The sequence below is a fragment of the Pyricularia oryzae genome, chromosome 6 (assembly GCF_000002495.2).
Source record: "Pyricularia oryzae 70-15 chromosome 6, whole genome shotgun sequence".
Taxonomy (NCBI): Eukaryota; Fungi; Ascomycota; class Sordariomycetes; order Magnaporthales; family Pyriculariaceae; genus Pyricularia; species Pyricularia oryzae.
In genome coordinates this window covers 2,913,015-2,933,470 of record NC_017853.1, presented here as the reverse complement: position 1 = coordinate 2,933,470, position 20,456 = coordinate 2,913,015, and the positions used below count along the sequence as shown (strand labels likewise).

The window sequence follows — 20,456 nt, the reverse complement described above, 5'->3', positions numbered from 1 at the left end:
AATGTTACGAATCGGTTAGGTTTTTCTTTAACCTATACGTGCCGTTTGTTAGGTAACCTTGTTCAATTTCCTTTTTGGTCGATAAAGTACAAGGAGGTCTGGAATTTATATTTATTCAAGAGATCGTATTTCAGGAGTAAACCGCTCCAGGTTTGATGTTGATAATGGTGGCAGCCAGTGCTACTCGGCCTCCGCCGGAACTCGGAAGTGATTTATAGAGTTATTCGGCCTTGGATCGCTGATTTCAGGCAAGGTTGCCTACGATGACTCGTGGGTGGCCAGGCTCTTTCTCTTTCGAATCGGCGATTTCTTCATCAATACAAAACTTTAATCAAGTTTCATGAGCCTTTCACTAGACACGAAATACTGCGACACTCAGGTCACAGAAAGGAAAAATCCCAATGTGGGCAAGTTTCTTGTTATTCGTGTTTACGTCCTGTAATGGGATTTCTTTTTTTTCTTCTTTTTTTCTGCCAATCAAGTTGCGATCGAAGGGCCAGTCAGCGTCCACACATGCAGATATGTAAATAGATTTAAGGACTTGCGTGTCCACAAGTCTTTCGTCCTGACCTACCCAGCTAGTTCGCAAGGAGCTTTGTCGTTTTTGTTCCATTACAAGTCTTACAATATGTTCCATCTCTTCAGCGACCACGTCCACTGGCTGGGACCACTCGGTGTCGCCGTTTTCTTTGGTACCTTGGCCGCGAGATGCATTTATTTTCTATACTTTCACCCCTTGGCTAAATATCCGGGACCTCGGCTGGCTGCGGTCTCGTACCTCTGGTATGCTCGGAAATGGCTTCAAGGCAGATACCCATGGGCCATCGAAGAACTGTTTGAAACACATAGCTGTAAGTGATGCTAGCCAGCCCCTTCACCTTGTATGTTTATTGATACTTGACTCACCCCCGACGGCGGCCCCAGCCGAGATTGTCCGCGTCGGGCCGAACGGGATCGCCTTCAGGTCCCCGCAGGCTATGCATGACATCTACATGGCTACCGTGCGCAACCGCGAGACCTTTGTCAAGACGGAATTCCAAGACCTGGGTGGTAAAGAACCCGGAATCACTGCTGAAAGGGACCCGGAAGAACATCGCAAAGTAGCTAAGCAGCTTGTCCCTGCATTTTCCCCTCGGGCAATGTTGGCTCAGGAGCAGCATGTCCACCGCTATGTTGATCTCCTTGTTCAGCAGCTCGACAAGCACGGCGGCACGAGCAGCAAAGGCGTTGACATGAGAGAGGTACGATAATTCTGACCGACTTATCCACTTCTTCAACCAGTCGCACCCACTGACACCTTTGCGTAGTGGTTCGACTGGCTCGTCCTGGACATTGCCGGGTACATGGCTTGGTGTCATGAGTTTGACAACTTGAAGAACGGTGAGTAGAGCCCCCATCCCAAAAAAAGAAAAGAAAAAAAAACAAAGAACCACCTAGCCAGCTGACTGACCCCTGGCGAACCAAAGCTGAAACATGCTTTTACCTACGCGAATCGATCAAGATTGGCCTCTCCGGAACCGTCGGCCAGGTCCTCAGAAAGTTTCCCCTCCTCCTCCCCCTGGCCCCTTTCTTTATCCCTGCATCCGTAGCCCGGACCATTCCAACGTGGATGCAGTTCAACCGCGACATCGTCGCAGAGCGCCTCTCCAAGCAGGAAAAGCTCGACGGTAAAGACTACTTTGCATGGCTTCTACGCGACGGCTCCAAGCCCCCGTCCGAAGACTGGCTCGTTGCTCAGTCAAACGTCCTCCTGGCCGCCGGGTTCGACCCGTTGACCAACATCCTGACGGCGGCTGTGCATTACCTGTGCAAGACTCCTCGCGCGCTCGAGCGGCTCTGCGCCGAGGTCAGGGGCGAGTTTTCAACCTATTCGGAAATAAGAGCCGACAAGCTGCAAAGCCAGAAATATCTACAAGCGGTCCTAGACGAATCCATGCGAATCCACACCAACGCAGCTTTCGGCCTTCCTAGGTACAGCCCTGGAGCGTTGGTTGACGGGGAATACATCCCCAAAGGGGTAAGATTCCTTGTTTAAAATTTATGTTTTTGTTGTCTCTTTGTCTCCATAAGCTGCTCACTGTTTTTTTGTTCCCCACCCATGCAGGTGATTGTCCAAAACGCATCTTTCGCAACTACACATAGTCCCAAATACTTCCTCCTCCCGAGGGAGTTCTGGCCGGAGCGCTACCTGGGTCCCGATGACCGATGGTATGACCAAAGATTCGAGCACGACCACAAGAAAGCGTTCAAGCCTTTCTCTATCGGACCGCGGGCATGTCCGGGACGTGAGATTGGTATGATGCAAGCCCGAATTACCCTGGCGAAGCTGGTATGGACTTATGACATGGAGCTATTGAATCCCGAGGTCGACTGGGACAAGGAGTCCAAGCTGTTCCTCATTTGGGGCCGGCCCGAGGTTCGAGTTAGGTTTCGAAAAAGGGTTATTTAGGACTGCACCTATATTTGATAGCAAAATGCTGTCTATGCGTACGGTCGACTTGGCTATCTAGGTATTTTAGCCTTGGGCACATTGAGCAATTATTCTCTTGTCGAATAGTACGCAGTGTGTACAATTGTAGAATTCTTGCCCAACGTTTGCCTCTACAGGCAAGACTTGAGTCTCAGTCAGCAGCTAATACCTCACCCAGACTTTTGTTAATCACCAGGTATACATTCGTAGCTTTGATCCTTTTCGACTTTGGCCGGTACTTTGGGAAGGTTTTTACATCAAGCCACCATCCCTGCCGGGTGACACGCCGCACGCACCTGAATAAATATGTTCGAACCTTACAAACTACTAATTCAGCCCTATTGAGCTTCACATCCCAGTGCGGTTTAGCGGGACAAGGATGCATGGGTAAGCAAACAAACCTCATACGACTCGGTGCTTTGCCAAGGGTAAAAACTAAATTTTCTGAGGGTTGGGTTTCTGAGTCGCAAAGAATTGAAACAGGATAAGGTTTTCAAGCTTCAAAGAAACCTAGCCTATTTCCTTTTTGCTTTATTTTTTTGTTTTGCTTATATTGACGACGTGATGGCGTTACGTACTTCTGGTCTACAGTTTCGAAGAATGTTAACCTACTTTTTGCTTGATTTTCTTGTTTTGTTTATATTTACGACGTGATGGCGATACATACGTAGTACTTGGTTAAGCTTATGAATGACAAAGTTTGGCAGTTTCAGTAAGACGGGCGGATTACAAATCATGGCTAAAATTGCCTTGCGAACTAGGACTTCAGGTGAGATCAAAGGTCTATCTCCGAACTGTAACCTTCCATTTGCCCCGGCTTGATTAATATTCAATCAGTTCAAGAATCATCTGGAACAATTATGGTACCCTCACCCTTGCCAAAAAAAAAAAAAAAAAAAAAAAACCTTATACGATGAACCGTGTGGTCCCAACTACCTGGGTGTTACGACCAGACAGTTGGGCCGGTACCAGGGAGGCCAGGTGGGGTCACACCCCTCCTGACGACACCCGCCCAGAGAAATCACCGACCGGCAGAAAGAGGATTACATAAGAAGGAATCACGTGACCTCACGTGATTGCCAAAAGAGTGATCTCAGTGATCATTGAGGGATCACAACAGATCAAGGGAAGTGATCTCTGCGATCTGTGACAGATCAGGAGAGATCACATTCGGAACATAGTCTATATAAGGCACGCTCATTACCATGTAGATAGATTCAATTCTAGGATTGCTTAGCAGCAATCAAACTCTAGTTAACCTCAATACTTACTTGAGGACGATCATAACTTCACCCCCAGTTATTGAGAACCCCAGTTACCCAGTCAGACGCTCAGTTGCTTCAACCCACTGTACTTTACCCTAAGAACAGGTTACCCCGATACCTTGATCGTAACACTGGGTGCCCTAGATATGTGCCTAGTGGTGCTGTACAGTATCAAAACTCAAAAGTCGACTGAACACGAATTTACAACGTAACATTTGTGATATCCGCGGAGCCAATTTGATAAGGTTGGAAATTTGCATGTGTAAGTTGCCAAACCTGACAGTAGTACGTAGTACGCCGCGAAACATATGAGTTACTACGAGTAAGTTAACTTGGCTCGTGGGGGGAAGGGAATGGTCATTGAAAATTTGAAACAAACTCAGCGTCTGAAACTTGGGCTAGGACTAACAGCCTCTGTGCTGCCTCCTTGAAGCTTCAGGCGTGGCCACCCTACTGCTGGTATTGAATTAATTATTTTGCTTGACAGTAGTTTGGATGAGAACTTGTCAACGTGGTTCATTCCCGAGTCGCGCACTTTTCCTGCCACCACACCATTTCCAAATCAAACATGCCTTCTTTCCCGCAACACAAAATGTCAACTCTTATAAAAAAATCCCAAATATGCTTTCTTTATGCACTGCCGGCCGGTTCCCCCTTTTGCTTTTTCTCCAGTCCATATTTGGTATCAAGCTTGGTGCGCAGGTGTGTCTCCTTTTCAACTAGCGATAGAATAAAACCAACCCCAGCAAAGGCAATTGAAGCCAACCAGACCAACTGAAGCGAGCGTTCATATACCGTCAAGACCTGGTCTCGGCTAGCTTCAAAAAGCTGGGATATGGCCGTTTGAGTTCCTTGCTCGTAGGCACGTCCTGCCGAAAACTGCTCCCTGACTCGATCGTCGGTGATGGTGTCGACAAGCCTGTCAAATTTGTTGTTGAACACGGCGTTTGGAATGGCCACTCCCCAGACGTTTCCAAAGCTCCTCATGAACGCCCACGAGCCTGTTGCAGCCGCGACCTTTTCCTCGGGCAGACTTGCCTGTAGGGCAGGCAGGAGGGTGTTTAATACCATGCCGACCCCGGTGCCGGTGAGGATCTGGAACATGACCCATCGGACCGGAGGCGAGTACCTGTCCAGGACGGAATGGAGACCAAGGCCCAGAGTGAGAATACCGAATCCGGCCGTGTGAAAGATCTTGTAGCGGCCGATCCAGGACAGAGCGGCAGAGGACCCGGCGGAGACCAGGAGTGAACCAATAGTGCTTGGCATCATCTGCAGGCCGGCAAGGGTAGGGTCCGACAGCAGGACGGACTGGAAGTAGAGGGGGCGGAAATAGAGCATCCAATAGGTCAAAATCGAGGTGAACAAGGTATTGGTAAAGATGATGGCGCGTGTGGTATCCTTGAAAAGGCCCAGAGGAACAACGGGACGAGAGCACAACGGCGATGCCTCGAAGCAAACAAAGACCAACTCCAAAGCCCAACAGAAAAGGGACCAGGACCTGCCAGGCTCCCCAAGGGTAGGTCGACTCTGCTATGGTGAGAGCATAGAGCACCGAGACCGTGGAGCCGATGATGATAAAGTTGCCGACAAAGTCAATGCCTTTGATCTTGTCTTTTAAAGGTGTCGTCTTGTCGTCCCTGACTTTGAGCACGAGGTACAAGAGGGCCAACGATGTGCCTCCGATGGGAAGATTGATGAGAAAGACCCATCGCCATCCGACGTGCTGGGCCAAGCTCCCCCTATCAAGGGACCGGTGCCCAGTCCCAGGGCGTACACCAAGAGGACCAGGGACATGAAGTAACCCCTTTTGCGAAGGGGCACCAAGTCGGAAATGATGACTTCAATAATCATGTTGATGCCGCCGCTACCCACCCCCTGAATGGCTCTACCGGCGAGCAGACCGACTTCGTTTCTTGCCCCGCCGCATATGCCACTGCCCAGCGTATGGATCGCCACAATAACGAGGGTGAGCCTTCGGCGTCCAAAGACATCCGCAAGCTGACCAAAGAGCGGTTGAACCGCAGCACTAAAGGGAAAAGAATCAGCTCATTTCGTCCCTCAAAAGAGTAGGAAGACGAGTGTTTCTCATACCTGGCGACAAAGAAGCCATTGGTAATCCAGACATAGTTAGTCCCAATGCTCAGATCTTGGATCATATAGGGCATCGACGTGGAGACGACGGCGTTTTCAAAGGAGCCCAGCAGGCTGGTGAAACAGAGCGTCAAGATCACCGCCCAGAAAGACCATCCTTGTTTCAAGTCCTGGGCGGGGGCTGCTTCTGGAGATTGTTCGGGCTTCGCGGATGCCACATCTCCAGAAGCTTCTGAGTCCGCGTGATCTGCTTTTGCTAGCGTGGGCTGTTGTGGCTTGTCTGTTGTTGATGCCATGGTACCCGTCACAATATTGGCATGTAATTGTTGACTAAGCTTTTGTACGATAACGGAGATAATCCTAGTCTTTTGAAAATTGAGACACAGAAACTGTTCCATGTCGTCAAAAGGCAGCTCTAGCAAGCTGCTAGAACTCTATATATACATATATACGTTGTCTACAAAGTCCCAAACCATTGAGACAAGGTGCAAGCGAGGTAATCCTTGCCACAGGGATTGGAGATATAATTTAACGTTACCATGATGCAATACTCTTTCAAGGTGTAACAAGGTAATTCAGAAGAAACCCCATTGACTTCAAAGTATGAGGGCTATCCAATAGCTTCCTTTGCAAGGGTTATGAATATGAATCAATCAAAGTTTACGATGACTCGCATGATTGGACTGTTTAATTAAGCCGTCTACCTGCCCATGTTCGTTGTCAACTTGTTACGAGGCACCGGAATCCAAAAGTCCACTTGCAGACTTGGTTTGACCTCTATAAGGCCTGAATACCTAGCCAATGGATTTTGTAAAATATTTAGACTTTAACCGACCTTGTGTGTTCCGAGTTGATTTTCAAACCCCGCGTCTAGCTTCCTTTGATTGTGCCGGTTAAGGAGCTGCAGTTTGCCAAGCGACAGTTTTTTTTGACAGACCATCAATCGCATTCTTTAGTAGAGAAGGCAAAAAGTTGGTTTGATTGATCGCTGGAGCATGACGCCTACTTGATCAAAAGATATCACAGCCTCGCGTTTCCCCATCATGACTCCGCAAGGTCTGCTTGCGGTTTGTACAGGACTGCTTCTCCTAAAGATTTTCATCTCCTTTGTCTCCCGCTACCGCAGGCATCAAATCCTCATCCGACAACACGGTTGTCTTCCGCCACCCAAGGCGAAGCTCAAGGACCCCATATTCGGTATCGACGTCATTTTATCCAACGGGCGAGCAGCCCGGGAGCATCGCAGCCTTCAGACGTTCGAAGAGCGCTTTTACTCCATCGGGGCAACCTACAGCACGAAGCATGGGTTCCCTCTGATCATCACCATGGAGCCCGACAACGTCCGCGCCGTCATCAACCAGAATTTTCACGACTACGCACTCGCCCCGTTCCGTCAACCAGCGCTCAAGCACTTCTTGGGCGACGGCATCTTCACAACGGACGGAGAAAAGTGGCACTCGTCCCGGGCGCTGCTCCGGCCAAACTTCAACCGCGACCAGATTGCCAACCTTGAAGCCATCGAGACTCACGTCAAGGATCTGTTTGCGTTGCTTCCCAGAGATGGCGCCACACCCGTGGACCTGAAGGGCCTCCTGCTGCGCTTCACCATGGACTCGACGACCGAGTTTCTCTTCGGTCAGAGCGTTTACAGCCTGCGGCGCAACGGCGCTCGCGATGGCGACAGCCTCGAGGCGCAGTTCGAGACGGCCTTTACCGGCGCCCAGGCCGAGTGCATGGAGTTCATCGGAATGGGCCCACTGGCTAGGTTCGCGCGAGTAAACTCGCAAAAGCAGGTCGAGATTGTGCACCGCTACATTGACAAGTTTGTAGACAGGGCTATTGCTTTCCGCAAGGAGTAGTAGTAGTAGTAGTAGTAGTATTATTTAACGCCGGGCTCGGCCCGGCTCATTAGCCGGCCGTTAGCAACCTCCCGAGGGGTATCTCGGCGCGCTTTCTATTTTCTCTATTTACACAGCGGAAAACAAGGGCATAGAAGCGAATCGAGCCTGACCGGGTTCGTGCCCGGTCCTGCTTACAGGTTTGTTCACTGACGCGACCCCGTGCCTTCAGGCGCACGGAGGATTCGTCTGACGGCAGTTGACGGCTCTTCATCGAGAGGGGCCTGTGTCCAAACAGCGGGGCTGTCGGTCGTTTGTAGCCATGGAGACGAAGTTCCCAACAAGTGTGGGCTCGACGGCACAGGCGGGTGGTTGTTGTCGATAGCCAGCCGGGTTATCCTTGCCACGGTAAGCGGGGAGGAGGTGGAGGGAGCAGGATTCGAACCTACGTTACTCAAGTAACAGCCATGGCGCTTAACCACTGCGCCATTCCCCCCAAGCTTTCCGCAAGGAGTATGAGGCGGGAGGCGGTGGGCCCATCGGCACGGGCAAAGAAAAGCCCAAATATCTATTCCTGCAGGAGCTAGCAAAGCAGACCACCGACAGGACGCGGCTGCGATCCGAGCTTCTGAATATACTCATGGCTGGGAGGGACACCACCGCGAGTCTCTTGGGGAACCTTTTCTTCATGATCTCCAAAAGTCCCGAGATCATGGCCAAGCTCCAGCAAGAAGTCGACAGTCTGAACGGCGCCAGGCCCTCCTATTCTTCGCTGAGAGATATGAAGTATTTGAAATATTGCCTTCGAGAATGTGAGTGGCTCTTGAGGGTTTGGACCTAGTCCGATCTCGACTTGCTTGATGGTGCAAGCAAAGCTGACTTTTGCTAATCCCGCCACAGCCCTACGGCTCCACCCCGTCGCTCCCGTCAATACACGCATCGCCGTGACCGACACCGTTCTGCCACGTGGTGGTGGGCCCGACGGAAGCAAGCCTGTGCTCGTACCCAAGGGCACTGCGGTCGGATGGTCCGTGTACGCCATGCACCGGCGCAAGGATCTCTATGGTCCAGACGCCGACCGGTTTCGCCCCGAACGCTGGGAGACCCTGAACACCAGATCCGAGTACCTTCCCTTTAACGGAGGGCCACGCATCTGCCTAGGCCAGCAATACGCCCTAACAGAGGCCTCGTATGTCACGGTCAGAATGCTTCAGGAATACGAGATGGAGAGCAGAGACCCTGGAGAATGGGAAGAGGAGCTGGCAATCACTGCTTGCAACAGACGCGGCTGTCTAGTAGCTCTCAAGGCCAGGAGTGAATAACCAGCTTTTCTTTGCTCTTATATAGCAAATGTTTTGAGTTTCAGACGCTCGAAAAAAAAAGAAAAGAAATGTTCCAATTCTCCAGGTAGCCTCCCTCACAAATGCTTTTCCCATACTACTTCTACCCTCACCGCTCTCACTTACTTGGTAAGAAAGCAAAATTGCTGGATTCATGATCCAGGTTGGACGGCATCTGTTGGCCGTCACCACGCAACACACTCATGGATGTGTCTTGACTCTTGTGCACCATACATTGCCCGTACCACCACCCTGGTTAAATAACTTTGGTAACTGACCTGGAGACAAAACTCGCAACTGAGTCACTCCCTAACCATCTGGGGTCAACACTCATCGCACCATGTGCTTGTCCATAATCTCCCTCAACTTGTCCAGATCGATGGCCTCGACCGTGTGCCCCTCGAACCCCGTCATGGTCTCGGCCATGCAGAGCGCGTTGTAAATAGCCTCCTGCGTGGCATCGGCCGCGGCCTCGAACAGCGCATTGATGGTGTTGTCGTCGATGCTGCTCCCGGCAATCTCCTGCGCGGGCTGGCCCCCCTCGGTCTGCACCACCACGGAGCTGCCCGTGGAAAAGGCCAAAAAGATGTCCCCGGACAGGTTGTGCCCGTAGCCCCCGACCCTGGCCAGGCCCGCCGTCGCCCGCCTGGCCAGCCGCTGGCACTGCAGCGGGTTGAGGGGCGCGTCCGTGGCCACGACCACGATGATGCTGCCGTCCTTGTCGTCCTTGGCCTCGGCGTAGGCCCTGTCGGCGGCCGCCGTCGCCTCGTCGGCCCGGCGCTGCTCCGCCATGATGCGCCCCACCGGCACGCCGGCAAAGTGCAGGTGGTGCAGCTGGCCGTAGTTGGCCTGCACCAGCGCCGCGACCGTCCACGACGTCTCTTTGGTCTTGCCATCACCGGCCGCCGCCGAGAGCTTGACGCCCGGGACCAGGCGCGAGCTGGAGCCGGTGCCGCCCTTGAAGCCCTGGCAGAGCATGCCCGTGCCGCCGCCCACGTTGCCCTCGGGCACGGGGGCGGAGGATGCGCTCCTGATGGACTGGGCAATGTGCTCGGGCTTGACGGCGAAGCGGTAGAGGTCGTTCATGAAGCCGTCAAAGGTCTCGGCCACGACGGGCAGCATGAACCACTTTGTCCCGTGGGCCCGGTTGTGCTCGACGGCGTAGTCCAGGACGCCGCGGTAGGCATCGCCGACGGAGAAGGAGTTGGTGATGACGATGGGGCTGGCCAGCAGGCCCGTCTCCTCCAGCCAGTGGCAGCCCGTCATCTCGCCCGCGCCGTTGAAGCGGAAGACGCCCGCGTGGCAGGCATCCCGGAACCAGTCCTTGCGGGGCAGGATGGTGGTCGCGCCCGTGTTGACCTGGCCGTCGGCGGAGCGGATGGTCTCGGTGTGCACAAGCACCCCCGGGACGTCGGTGAGGCTGTTCCTGGGTCCCGGCGGCCAGAAGCCCAGGTGGATGCCCGGGACGGCTTCCCTGACCCGACAACGGGGCTTTTTGCTGGAGGCGGGAGTTGTCATGATGTCGTGGATGGCGACTATGGTATTTCGAGGAGATGAGAAGTGACAAAGGCTACTGGACGAGGACAGTCAAGTCGGGGGTTAAATACTGTCTTGGTGCTGATGTGGTCCATAATTTACAGTGCTTACTCCCTCCAACAGATCCCTGAGCCACGATGGCTCATCGAATTATTTTCATGGAAAAATGCCGCAACCAGTTTCCGAATGTGGAGTAGTAAAACCCCATAACTCTCATGGGCATCTTGCCCGCCGTGAGCTACAACCTGGCTTTATCAGTTTGCTCGTGTACGGGAATTGACGTTTGTCGTCTGATGTTTGACATGTTGCTTGTGCAAGGGTCCATGGAGACCAAGACTACAAGGCATCCATGGCTTGTTGACTTCATTACCTTAGTACAGTGTAGTAGTCCTAAACAATGATCCTTGATCGCTAAGCAGTGTGGTTACTTTTGACTCGATTATTTCTTAACTGCCCTACTGGCTATATATTTACCCGGCTTTCGCCCAGGCCAAGGTTTGCTTTCTCTCATGTCAACCTCCTACACCTTGCCCTCCGCCATCAACTGCGTCACCCGCGCCACCTCGTCGGCGTTTGAGATGTCAAACGGCTCCTCGCCCTTGGCCATCAGCCTTATTTGCGCCGAGCAGGCAGTCAACTGCAGCACAAACTCGTCCTCCCCCATGGCGTATTTGATAATGCTGGACACCTTGCCCGCGATGATGTCCTTGGCGAGGTCCGGCTCCGAACCGGCTGCGCGCCCGATGCCTATCCCATCGACGCCCTGCAGCGCGTCGACCATGGCGCCCACCGTCTTGAAGCCGCCGGTGGTGTAGACCACCATGTGCTTGACGGCCTTGCGGATGACCTCGGCGAACTCGATAAAATAGTTCTCCCGCTTGCGGCTGGACTCCTTGCGGTGCGCAAAACCAAAACTCTCATAGGTGCCGCCGCTCGTCTCGACAAAATCCATGCCCGCGGCCTCGAGGGCCTCGCACAACTGCACCGCCTCCTCTGGCTTGAAACCCTTCTCCTGGAACTCGACGCTGTTAATTTTGATGCCGAGGATGAAATTCTTGCTCGTCCGCCTGCGGACCTCGGCCGTGACCTCGAGGATTAGCCGCATGCGGTTTTCGAGGCTGCCGCCGTACTCGTCGGTGCGCTGGTTGGTTGTTTCGGACAGGAATTGGGCCAGCAGGTAACCGTGGGCGGCGTGCAATTCGATACCGTCGAAACCGGCCTTTTCAAGGTACTCGGCCGTGTGGGCAAAACCCTCAATCACCGCCTTAATATCCTCCTTGGTAGCGGGCCTGGGCACGCCAAACTTTGACCCAAACATCTCCTGCTTAAGCTGCACGTCGCTGGCGCTAATGGGGTGCTGCTGGACGCTGCCGCGGGCCTGGCGACCGGGGTGTCCGACCTGCGCGACGATGAGGCTGCCGTGCTCCTTGGCGGCGGCGGCGAGCTTGGAAAACATGTCGAAGCGCTCGCCCGAGGGCTCGGCGTCGCGCGGCACCACCATGTTGCCCGGGGCCTCGAGGTGCTCCGGGTCGATCATGACGTTGCCCGTCTGGATCTGGCCCCACTCGCCCTGGCCCCAGCGCCGGTACAGCTGCACCAGCTGCTCCGTCGGGATGCCGCGCTTGGACGGGTCCGCCTCGTCAAACGTCGCCAGGCCCTCCGACATGGCCGCGTTGAGGAACCGGTTGGGCGCCGACCGCCCCGAGACGGGGTATTTGAGCGGCGTGCCGAGCGGTGAGGGGTCGGCAGGGGCCGCTTCGAAGCGTGGTGGGGACATGTTTTTTTTTTTTGTCTCTTGCTTCTTTCGTTTCTAGGGGTGTTGACTTGGCTTGCGGGAATCAGCTTGGCACGGTATTCGTCCAAGGCTTAAAAGAACTGATGACTAGGTATGTAGGTAGACAAACAGACAGACAGAGAAACACGGGACACAATGATCATCTCCCATTTTCAATTCAGCTAAAAGAGCCAGTTCCATTTATATTTATATTCGAGTCTGTTTCGCCTCCTGCATGTTGGCTCCAGCCAAGCTTTTTTTTTTTTTATCTCCTCTGGGTCCAGAAGGTAATCCGACTCCGCAACCAAGTTAGCGATGCTCGCATTTCTAATCAAGCCCCCACGACTCCAATCCTTTTATGGGTAACCCACAACGGAACACCGCCTTGACCACCACAGATCCATCATTCGGCGTACTTTTTTCTCAAATGAATCATCGCCAGCAAGTCTCCGAGCACACCAACACTATCTCCGAGCTTCAAAAGTCCCCGATATCACCATCAATCGAATTTAAGATCTCACGTCATTTAGCGCATCTGGGCAGGTCCAGGGGGCAGCACTGGTGACGGCGGACGAAAATGACCCCGAGCCGAGGCCCTGGGAACAGGCAGAAGGCATCCACTGGAAGAACCTGGAACAAAATCACCGCAGGGGTGGGACGCATGCCTTTCTATTTGTGTCTGCAGGTAACCATGAGATCAATCATGAGCCAGACAAGTGCAATCGCGCGTACTGAACCAAGGCTAAAAATACGCGTATTTTCCACAGTTGAGCAAGTAAATCCACAGCTTGCCCAAATATGTGGGAGTAATTTATTTGCTGCACCAAGCAGCTGCACAAGGACTTTTTCGCACCCGCAGGTAGCCAGCCGGAGCACTGGCCGTATGTGGTCTAGTCCTTGGCGTCGATTGCCCCTGGATTACTAACTCGAGTTAGCAGGTTCTTCACAAACCACAAGATAACTTGTGCAACTTGGCATGCATAAATGTTGCATAAAAGTATCCGACGGTCACGTGTGGATTGCAAATCAACTTTGAGGAATGTCCTAATTCGAATGACGTTATGTGAGCCGTGCCCATCACAGTGTAACCACATGGCGCGGTCAGTTCCGGCAGTTCTCAATCGAGTAACACGACAGTTCTCAACCGCCCCCACTAACAGTGCGGGGAAGTCGGGGGCGTTTGGGGTTCGGCTCTGAGAGCCTGCGAGGATCGGGGAACCAGGGGGCTGTTTTTGTGTTTAGCCTCCAACCGCGGCTCAAATTGGGCTGTGCGGGTGATTACCGACATTGTTGGGACGTGATCGTGGGAATTTTTTATTTTATTATTTATCTTTGTTTTGGTCCATCTCTGTGCCGACCTGACAAAAGGGCAAAAAGCTCAATTGACAAGAAACCAATCACCCCCTCCCCACAGCAAAAAAAAAAAAAAAACCATGACTCTCGGCATCAGGATAGCGCCCTCGTCGGCAACCAGGGCGGCCAGCCTCCTGCGGACGATCCAGTACACGCACCCGCCCTCGTGCCCGTGCCACTCCAACCCGGGATACCACCAGCGCGGGCCCGCGCTGACGCCGTACCAGCGCAGGCTGCCCAAGAGGCACTATGCGACGCCGCAGGAGCCCAAGGAGTACGCGTTTGAGATGGCGGCGTCGTCGATCCGGTTCGGCGAGGGCGTGACGCAGGAGGTCGGCATGGACCTCAAGAACATGGCGGCCAAGAGGGTGTGCGTCGTCACCGACGAGACGGTCGACAAGCTGTATGCGATGCAGCAGGTGAGGGAGAGTTTGGACAGGGAGGGGATCAATTACAAGGTGTTTAGCAAGGTCAAGATTGAGCCCAAGGACAGCTCGTAGGTTTTTTTTTTCTTCTTGCGCTCTTAACTAGCGACTGCTCTCATCTTTTCAATGGCGTTCACAACTGTACAGCTCCACTAACACCCCACAGCATCAAAGAGGCCATCGATTGGGCAAAGCCCTACAACCCCGACGTCTTCCTCGCGGTGGGCGGCGGGTCCGTCATCGACACGGCCAAGCTCATGAACCTGTACACGTGCTACCCGTCGGCGGCGTTTCTGGACTTTGTCAACGCGCCGCTGGGGGGCGGCAAGCCAATCGACCGGGCGCTCAGGCCGCTCATCGCCATCCCGACGACGGCAGGCACGGGGTCCGAGACCACGGGCACGGCCATCTTCGACCTGGTGTCGAGGCGGGCCAAGACGGGCGTGGCGCACCGCAACATGAAGCCGCTGCTGGGCATCTGCGACCCGCTCAACACCCGCACCATGCCCGCCGCCGTCAAGGCCAGCTCCGGCCTCGACGTGCTCTGCCACAGCCTCGAGAGCTGGACCGCCATCCCCTACACCGAGCGCACGCCCCGCCCCGCCAACCCCATCAACCGCCCCGCCTACCAGGGCGCCAACCCCATCAGCGACATCTTCTCCCTCAACGCCCTCAAGGCCACCGTCAAGTACCTCCCCAGGGCCGTCCGGGACCCCGAGGACTCGGAGGCTCAGCACCAGATGCTGCTGGCTGCCACGTTGGCGGGTGTCGGCTTCGGTAATGCGGGTGTGCATTTGTGTCACGGTAGGATTTTCGAACCCATCCCTTTTTGTTAAAAACCCTTCAGTCCACACAACTGACAAGACAACCCACCCACAGGCATGTCCTACCCCATCTCCGGCCAGAACCCAGGCTACAAGCACTCGGGCTACGAGGTCGCGCACCCCATCATCCCGCACGGCGTGTCGGTGGCCGTGTCGGCGCCCGCCGTCTTCCGCTTCACCGGCGCGTCCAACCCGGAGCGCCACCTCGAGGCGGCCGAGTGCTTCGGCGTCGACGTCAGCAACGCCAAGCGCGAGAGCGCCGGCGAGATCCTGGCCGACGCCCTCACCCGGTTCCTCGCCGACCTCGGCGACCAGCCGGCCGGACTCAAGGGCTTGGGCTTCGACCAGAGCCACGTCGACGGCCTGGTCGAGGGCACGATCCCCCAGGCCAGGGTGCTGATGCTCGCGCCGGGCTTGGCCATGACGGAGCTGGAGAGGGAGAGGGAACAGCTCAGGGCGCTGTTTGAGGATGCGATGGAGCATTGAGGGAGGGGCGTGCGCTGAGGATGGTGTTTTTTTGTCTTGTGGGCTTGGCTTGGAGTGGCATGTTTTAGTTGTCGATCCCTGTCACTGTCTGTATGGTATCTCATCCATCATGAACCCGATTGGCTGCCACTGGCATTTTGCATCTTTACAACATTCGTCTCCACTTTGTCTTGCGCCTTGTACGAGAACTAGTCCACCAGATACTTCTTTTTCCGTCTCACCCCTTATCGGTCCTCCGCCATATAGGTCCGGGTCATAGCTCTCGGAAAGCTTTTGACCTGGTGCACATCGGTTGGAAAATCGCCCTAGCGGCTCATCTGGCCGTGCCAAGAGATCTTCCATTCGACATCAGCTTGACATCCATGCCAACAGTATCACCGTCGCACGCCAGGAACTATTCCTGGGCTTTTGTTGTTTTCTGCGCCGGTGTTTTGTGGAGGCCTGGACTAACGAGCAATCAACCTTGGCCAACGAGCACTCTACACAGCCTTTCAATCTACGCTGCACAAACCTGCACTTGTTACTATTATCACCACCAATAGCACAATCAATACCACCCCGAATAACCTTTTGCGGATGCAGGAGCCCATGTATTTTCAGCGTGCCTTCACAGCTCCACAGCGGCTGTTACATCAAGTCGAAAATGTGCGGAAGGGATTCCGATGACATAATCGAGATCCTCACATATCCGCAAGCGCCTTACATCTTTCCATAGGTGTCGTCTGGTGTTCTTTTTACTGTGGGCTTTCTCGGGCTGGCAGATGCTTCCCAGAAGCTTACAGTAGGAGAAACGAGTCTCCAGACGTGGATTCTAGCGAACCATCGTTCTCGCTCGGTTCTCTGCCAACTTCAGAGACCAAAGAGGCGTCATCTTTGGCTTTTTGGAAAGCCTGGCTTATCTCTGGCATTGCCTACCAACAGCGCCATGCTGATAACCTGGACCGACTCGGCTGTAAGTTTGACCAGCTTCTCAAAGTGATCCTGTGGAATGGAAAGATGCTCCAAATCCACTGAGCAGCCCCGGTCATGCAGAGGGACCCCGCGTCACAGCCGACATAGTAGAGGCAATCGCTCTGCCACGAATTCTTTTGGCCCTGGAACCTGAGTTGTGGTCAGGGACTTGCTGGAAAAGACGAGACCTGACCCCGACTGGTCACACGTTTCCCTTACAGGCCTGCTCGACGTTTCCAGTTGTGGCGTGTTTGAAGCATTTCATCTCCAGAGGAACAGGCACTGCACGCCTCTCGGGTTCATGGTGGTGCAGAAGGTTCCAAGTGTGAAGCAGGGTCGTGTTGGCTTCTCCCTCACTCTCCGTCCACAGCTTCAACCACTTCTTGCTAGCCATCCGCCTAGAATATGGATGAACTGATGTCGTCATCGGCCGTGTACTCGACCCCTTCGGCATATTGGTTGATCGGGGCCATTTGCGTTTGCTGCTCGTAGTTTGGCGTGACATTGAAAGCAGGAGGCTAAGAAATAACAGGAGTCGTTCGGGCCGGAGTCATTTTGTAAAGCAGTGGCCGGGGCCGAAGGGATGTGAGGGCCCATGCTAGATGTCGAAATTCGAGGGCAGGGCCGCCGTCCTCATGCCTTGCTCTCGAAAGCCATCAGTTCGTAGACGCAGGAAGCGCTTTTTGGAAAGCCAACCGAGGACACTGGATGGCGATGACAACAAAATAAGAAAGCCACGCAAAGACGTTTGAGGCCATCTGACCAGACTCTGAGGATCCAACCATGAAATGAATGAACCCTGGAAAGAGGATAAGAGAGAAAAGAAAGAAAAAAAAACAACAACCAAACAGCAGAGTCAGAGAACAATGGTAATTTTTATCGCGGCTGACTAGCAATCTCTCGTACCATCGGAATTCAACAGCGGCCCAAGGTGGGGCCGGAGGTGCACGTTTACAAACACGGAAGGTTGCAGTGAAAAAGCACTTATCCAGGCAGTTTAGGTAGAAAGTGGGGTTCCAGATTACGTTGTGGGGTTTTGTGCAAGTCTGGGCCTATGATCGAGGTAGAGATGTGTTTGGTTTTATGTAGGATCTCAAACCTCTTGAGGAGTTGCGGAATTTGTTGCGACTAAAACTAACCGAAATCCGTCCTCGACTATGTGCCCCCCACAGTGACCCTGAGCGGCAAAATCGAGGATAATGGCTGTGCGGAAATAAAAGCTGATAAATAATTAGAAATTACAAATAAAGATTGCCTGCCTGGCTTGTCTGCCCGGGATATTTTCTCACAACGTTGACTGACGTGAGGTAGAGTTCGTTGAGTAAATTGCAGACGGGGTTTAGGGCTTGCCCTTTTACTATGATACAACCACGCCAGCTATATTCTGGTTTTTGACTTGGGGAGTGCATGTACTTGTAAAACAAGGAACAGATACAAGAGCGGAAAAATTCCGCACACAAAAAAGGTTACCATTGTCAAGACCTCCATCATGCATTTCTGCTGCATTATGCCTAGTTTTGTCTGGTCGAATAGCAGGATTTTTCAGTATGGTAGAGAGGCAGGACGGCTGAATGACCTACAATAAGGGCCTCTCGAAGAAAATAAACCGAGGGAAGCGAGATGCAGATGACAATCTAGATTGAACAGGATCCAAGCTAGGTGGGCGGGGTAAACAGGCTTGTCAACGGGATATCCCTCAGCGTATGCCGTACCGCTTGTTACGTTACTGTCCACTTACATACCCTGTCCCCGGTCCTGGCAGTCGTCAACCACCCTCAACGCATGATGGGTCGCTTCGGCACTGTTGCCGAGAGTACGACATGCATAGCTTGGCAGGATTTGGTGAATTCAAGAAAACCGCTGTCACGGTTTCGGGCGCCTCGAGAAGCCCGGTTGTTTTTCTTTTTCTTTTTTTTTTCTCAATGCGGAGATTCTGACTGGTTTAGTCCCGAGCGGTATAGTGATTGGCTTCTGTGCAGTTTGCATAGCTGCTATAGTGGTCGAATAAGTAACACATGTCTTGTCAGATTTATATAAATAGGAGAGTCGCACCGTCTCTTCTGTTTATCGTCCGATTTTTAAATTAGCATGGATATTTGAAATATTCCAAAGACTACAGTCTAGACAAAGCAGCACGTCTTAACTACACCACCTCAGACACTAAAGACTTTGCAACAATAATGGGCTCCATTGCTAAAGAACCCCTCTCTTCCCTCGACTTGCTGGCGGCCAAGGGAGTGCTGGAACGCCTACCTACCTTGGGAAACTGGTTGCTTGTCGGCGTGAGTATCATCCTCCCCCGGTTGGCCTCTTTCCCCTTTTTCTCCGTCTTGTACACATCTAAGGCTGACATCGGCATGACTTTTTACAGACGATCGTCTACTACGTTGGCCTGGCCATATACCGACTGCATTTTCACCCTCTCGCCAAATTTCCCGGCCCCACTCTTTCGGCAGTCAGCGGTATTCCCTGGTTGTGGGAGAGTTATATAACCGGTACCTTTACGTGGAATGTGCGAAAGCTGCACGAAAAGTATGGCAAGATTGTGCGCATTTCGCCGAACCGGCTAGCCGTCGACGGTTCCGTTGGATGGTCCGACATTTACTCCCGATCAGGAGGTAGCGAATTCAGCAAATACCCAGGCTTCTTTGGCCCCAATGGAGACTTGACCATCGTCGGCGCGATGACCAAAGAGAGCCACAGACGTTACCGCAGGGCGCTTGCCCACGCCTTCAGCGAGACGGTTATGCATGAACAGGAGCCCCTCATCACCTACTACGTCGACCTTTTTATTCGACGCCTGTCCGATGCATCTCGCGACGGCGCCTCTTTTAACATGGTCAACTGGCTCAACTATGTTACCTTTGACATTGTTGGTGATTTGTCGTTTGCCCACTCCTTCAACTCGCTGGAGAATCGCAAAGGACACCCTTGGATCGAAAACATGACCACGGGTATTTTGGGAGGCGCTTACAATCGCTTCCTCGTGGAATTCCCGCTTGCATTCCCCGCCGTCTTTTTCCACATTCGAAAAGCCGTCAACGCCTTCTGGACCAACCGCGCTTACGCCGACGAAAAGTCCAGGGCGCGCATTGCCAAAGGCAGCGCCGACGAGGTGACGGACATGGTCGGCTCCGACGGCAAACCTGTGGTCCGCAAAGATTTTATCGGCTACATGCTGCGGGAAAACAAGGACAAGGAGGCCCTGACCGAAGTCGAGATTGTGCGCAACGCCGAAACCCTGATGAACGCCGGCAGCGAAACAACGGCGACTTGCCTTGCCGCCCTCACCTACCTCCTGTCCCTGCCCGAAAATCGCGACTGGCTCAACCACGTTACAAACGAGGTCCGTAACTACTTTAAGCGCGAAGCCGACGTGACCCTTCGCTCCGTCAACCCCAAGGCGCTGCCTATTTTGAATGCTTGCATCGAAGAATCTCTTCGTTACCACCCGCCGGCCTCCGAGACTACGCCACGAGTTTCCCCGGGAGCCCTGGTTAATGGGCACTACATCGCCAAGGGTGTAAGTTTCTATCCAGTGACGATATCTTGTCAAAACATTCCGCAAAAAAAAGGACAAAAAAAGAAGAAAAACGAATCAATATCAGGCCTAGAGTTGTACTAACGCGTATAAAACACAAAATTAGTGCGTCGTCCAAATCTACCAGCTAGCCACCCACCACAACCCCGAAAACTTCCTGGAATGTGACAGTTTCCGCCCGCAACGCTTCCTGCCGCCGACGCACCCCCTGTACGAACGTCGCTTCGCCAACGACAACATGGCCTCGTTCCGACCATTCGCCTACGGCTCGCGCGACTGCATCGGCAAGAACCTGGCCTACAGCGAGATGCGCCTCGTCATGGCCAGGACCCTGCTTCGCTTCGACTTTGTCGGCGTCGACCCCGTCAGCAAGGATTTCCTAACGTCGCAGCGTGCCTTTACTGTTTGGGTGAAGCCATCCCTGTGGGTCAAGTTTAAGGAGAGGACTGACCTGGAGCTCAAGGCTTGAGCCGGAGCCGAGGCTTTGTGGTGGAGCGAGGGACTAAAGGGGGAGGGGTTTGCAAGTTTATGTTGATCGCATGTGTCTTGTCGTCATGGC

The 20,456-nt window shown here is 53.4% G+C and overlaps 8 protein-coding genes and 1 pseudogene across 9 annotated transcripts; 4 read left to right on the top strand and 5 right to left on the bottom strand.

Annotated features, from left to right (window-relative positions):
• Positions 1-628: 628 nt before the first annotated feature.
• On the top strand, positions 629-2,686 carry MGG_03819 (isotrichodermin C-15 hydroxylase; the record flags this gene model as incomplete). The annotated part of the gene is made up of 6 exons (XM_003720026.1): positions 629-851; positions 925-1,241; positions 1,308-1,380; positions 1,467-2,017; positions 2,105-2,422; positions 2,681-2,686. 6 exons carry the CDS (start codon positions 629-631, stop codon positions 2,684-2,686), a joined length of 1,488 nt encoding a protein of 495 aa, XP_003720074.1.
• Positions 2,687-4,365: 1,679 nt separating this feature from the next.
• On the bottom strand, positions 4,366-6,125 carry MGG_03820 (uncharacterized protein; the record flags this gene model as incomplete). The annotated part of the gene is made up of 4 exons (XM_003720025.1): positions 4,366-5,136; positions 5,207-5,477; positions 5,513-5,764; positions 5,830-6,125. 4 exons carry the CDS (start codon positions 6,123-6,125, stop codon positions 4,366-4,368), a joined length of 1,590 nt encoding a protein of 529 aa, XP_003720073.1.
• A 747-nt stretch (positions 6,126-6,872) lies between these two features.
• MGG_03821 (cytochrome P450 3A19) lies at positions 6,873-8,989 on the top strand (the record flags this gene model as incomplete). The annotated part of the gene is made up of 5 exons (XM_003720024.1): positions 6,873-7,687; positions 7,805-7,867; positions 8,032-8,075; positions 8,168-8,479; positions 8,568-8,989. 5 exons carry the CDS (start codon positions 6,873-6,875, stop codon positions 8,987-8,989), a joined length of 1,656 nt encoding a protein of 551 aa, XP_003720072.1.
• Positions 8,092-8,163, bottom strand: MGG_20276 (annotated as a pseudogene). Its single transcript has one exon. The product of its transcript is annotated as a tRNA-OTHER (tRNA).
• Positions 8,853-10,570, bottom strand: MGG_03822 (peptidase family T4). The gene has a single exon (XM_003720023.1). The coding sequence runs from the start codon at positions 10,523-10,525 to the stop codon at positions 9,338-9,340; it is 1,188 nt and encodes a 395-aa protein (XP_003720071.1). The 5' UTR covers positions 10,526-10,570; the 3' UTR covers positions 8,853-9,337.
• Positions 10,571-10,962: 392 nt separating this feature from the next.
• On the bottom strand, positions 10,963-12,593 carry MGG_03823 (NADH oxidase). Its single transcript, XM_003720022.1, has one exon. It carries the CDS (start codon positions 12,318-12,320, stop codon positions 11,064-11,066), a length of 1,257 nt encoding a protein of 418 aa, XP_003720070.1. The 5' UTR covers positions 12,321-12,593; the 3' UTR covers positions 10,963-11,063.
• Positions 12,594-13,538: 945 nt separating this feature from the next.
• On the top strand, positions 13,539-15,580 carry MGG_03824 (NAD-dependent methanol dehydrogenase). The gene is made up of 3 exons (XM_003720021.1): positions 13,539-14,166; positions 14,262-14,899; positions 14,975-15,580. The coding sequence occupies exons 1-3, from the start codon at positions 13,751-13,753 to the stop codon at positions 15,403-15,405; spliced, it is 1,485 nt and encodes a 494-aa protein (XP_003720069.1). The 5' UTR covers positions 13,539-13,750; the 3' UTR covers positions 15,406-15,580.
• Positions 15,581-16,300: 720 nt separating this feature from the next.
• MGG_17745 (uncharacterized protein) lies at positions 16,301-16,750 on the bottom strand (the record flags this gene model as incomplete). Its single annotated transcript, XM_003720020.1, has 2 exons — positions 16,301-16,341; positions 16,576-16,750. The coding sequence occupies 2 exons, from the start codon at positions 16,748-16,750 to the stop codon at positions 16,301-16,303; spliced, it is 216 nt and encodes a 71-aa protein (XP_003720068.1).
• Positions 16,751-18,536: 1,786 nt separating this feature from the next.
• On the top strand, positions 18,537-20,366 carry MGG_03825 (isotrichodermin C-15 hydroxylase; the record flags this gene model as incomplete). The annotated part of the gene is made up of 3 exons (XM_003720019.1): positions 18,537-18,638; positions 18,728-19,879; positions 20,004-20,366. 3 exons carry the CDS (start codon positions 18,537-18,539, stop codon positions 20,364-20,366), a joined length of 1,617 nt encoding a protein of 538 aa, XP_003720067.1.
• Positions 20,367-20,456: the final 90 nt, after the last annotated feature.

Excerpts from the sequence above, each read along its gene's own strand:
- MGG_03822 (XM_003720023.1), bottom strand. The coding sequence starts at position 10,525 with ATGACAACTCCCGCCTCCAGCAAAAAGCCCCGTTGTCGGGTCAGGGAA.
- MGG_03823 (XM_003720022.1), bottom strand. The coding sequence starts at position 12,320 with ATGTCCCCACCACGCTTCGAAGCGGCCCCTGCCGACCCCTCACCGCTC.
- MGG_03824 (XM_003720021.1), top strand. The coding sequence starts at position 13,751 with ATGACTCTCGGCATCAGGATAGCGCCCTCGTCGGCAACCAGGGCGGCC. Across the intron at positions 14,167-14,261 it reads ATTGAGCCCAAGGACAGCTC|CATCAAAGAGGCCATCGATT; the intron begins GTAGGTTTTTTT and ends AACACCCCACAG. Across the intron at positions 14,900-14,974 it reads GGGTGTGCATTTGTGTCACG|GCATGTCCTACCCCATCTCC; the intron begins GTAGGATTTTCG and ends ACCCACCCACAG.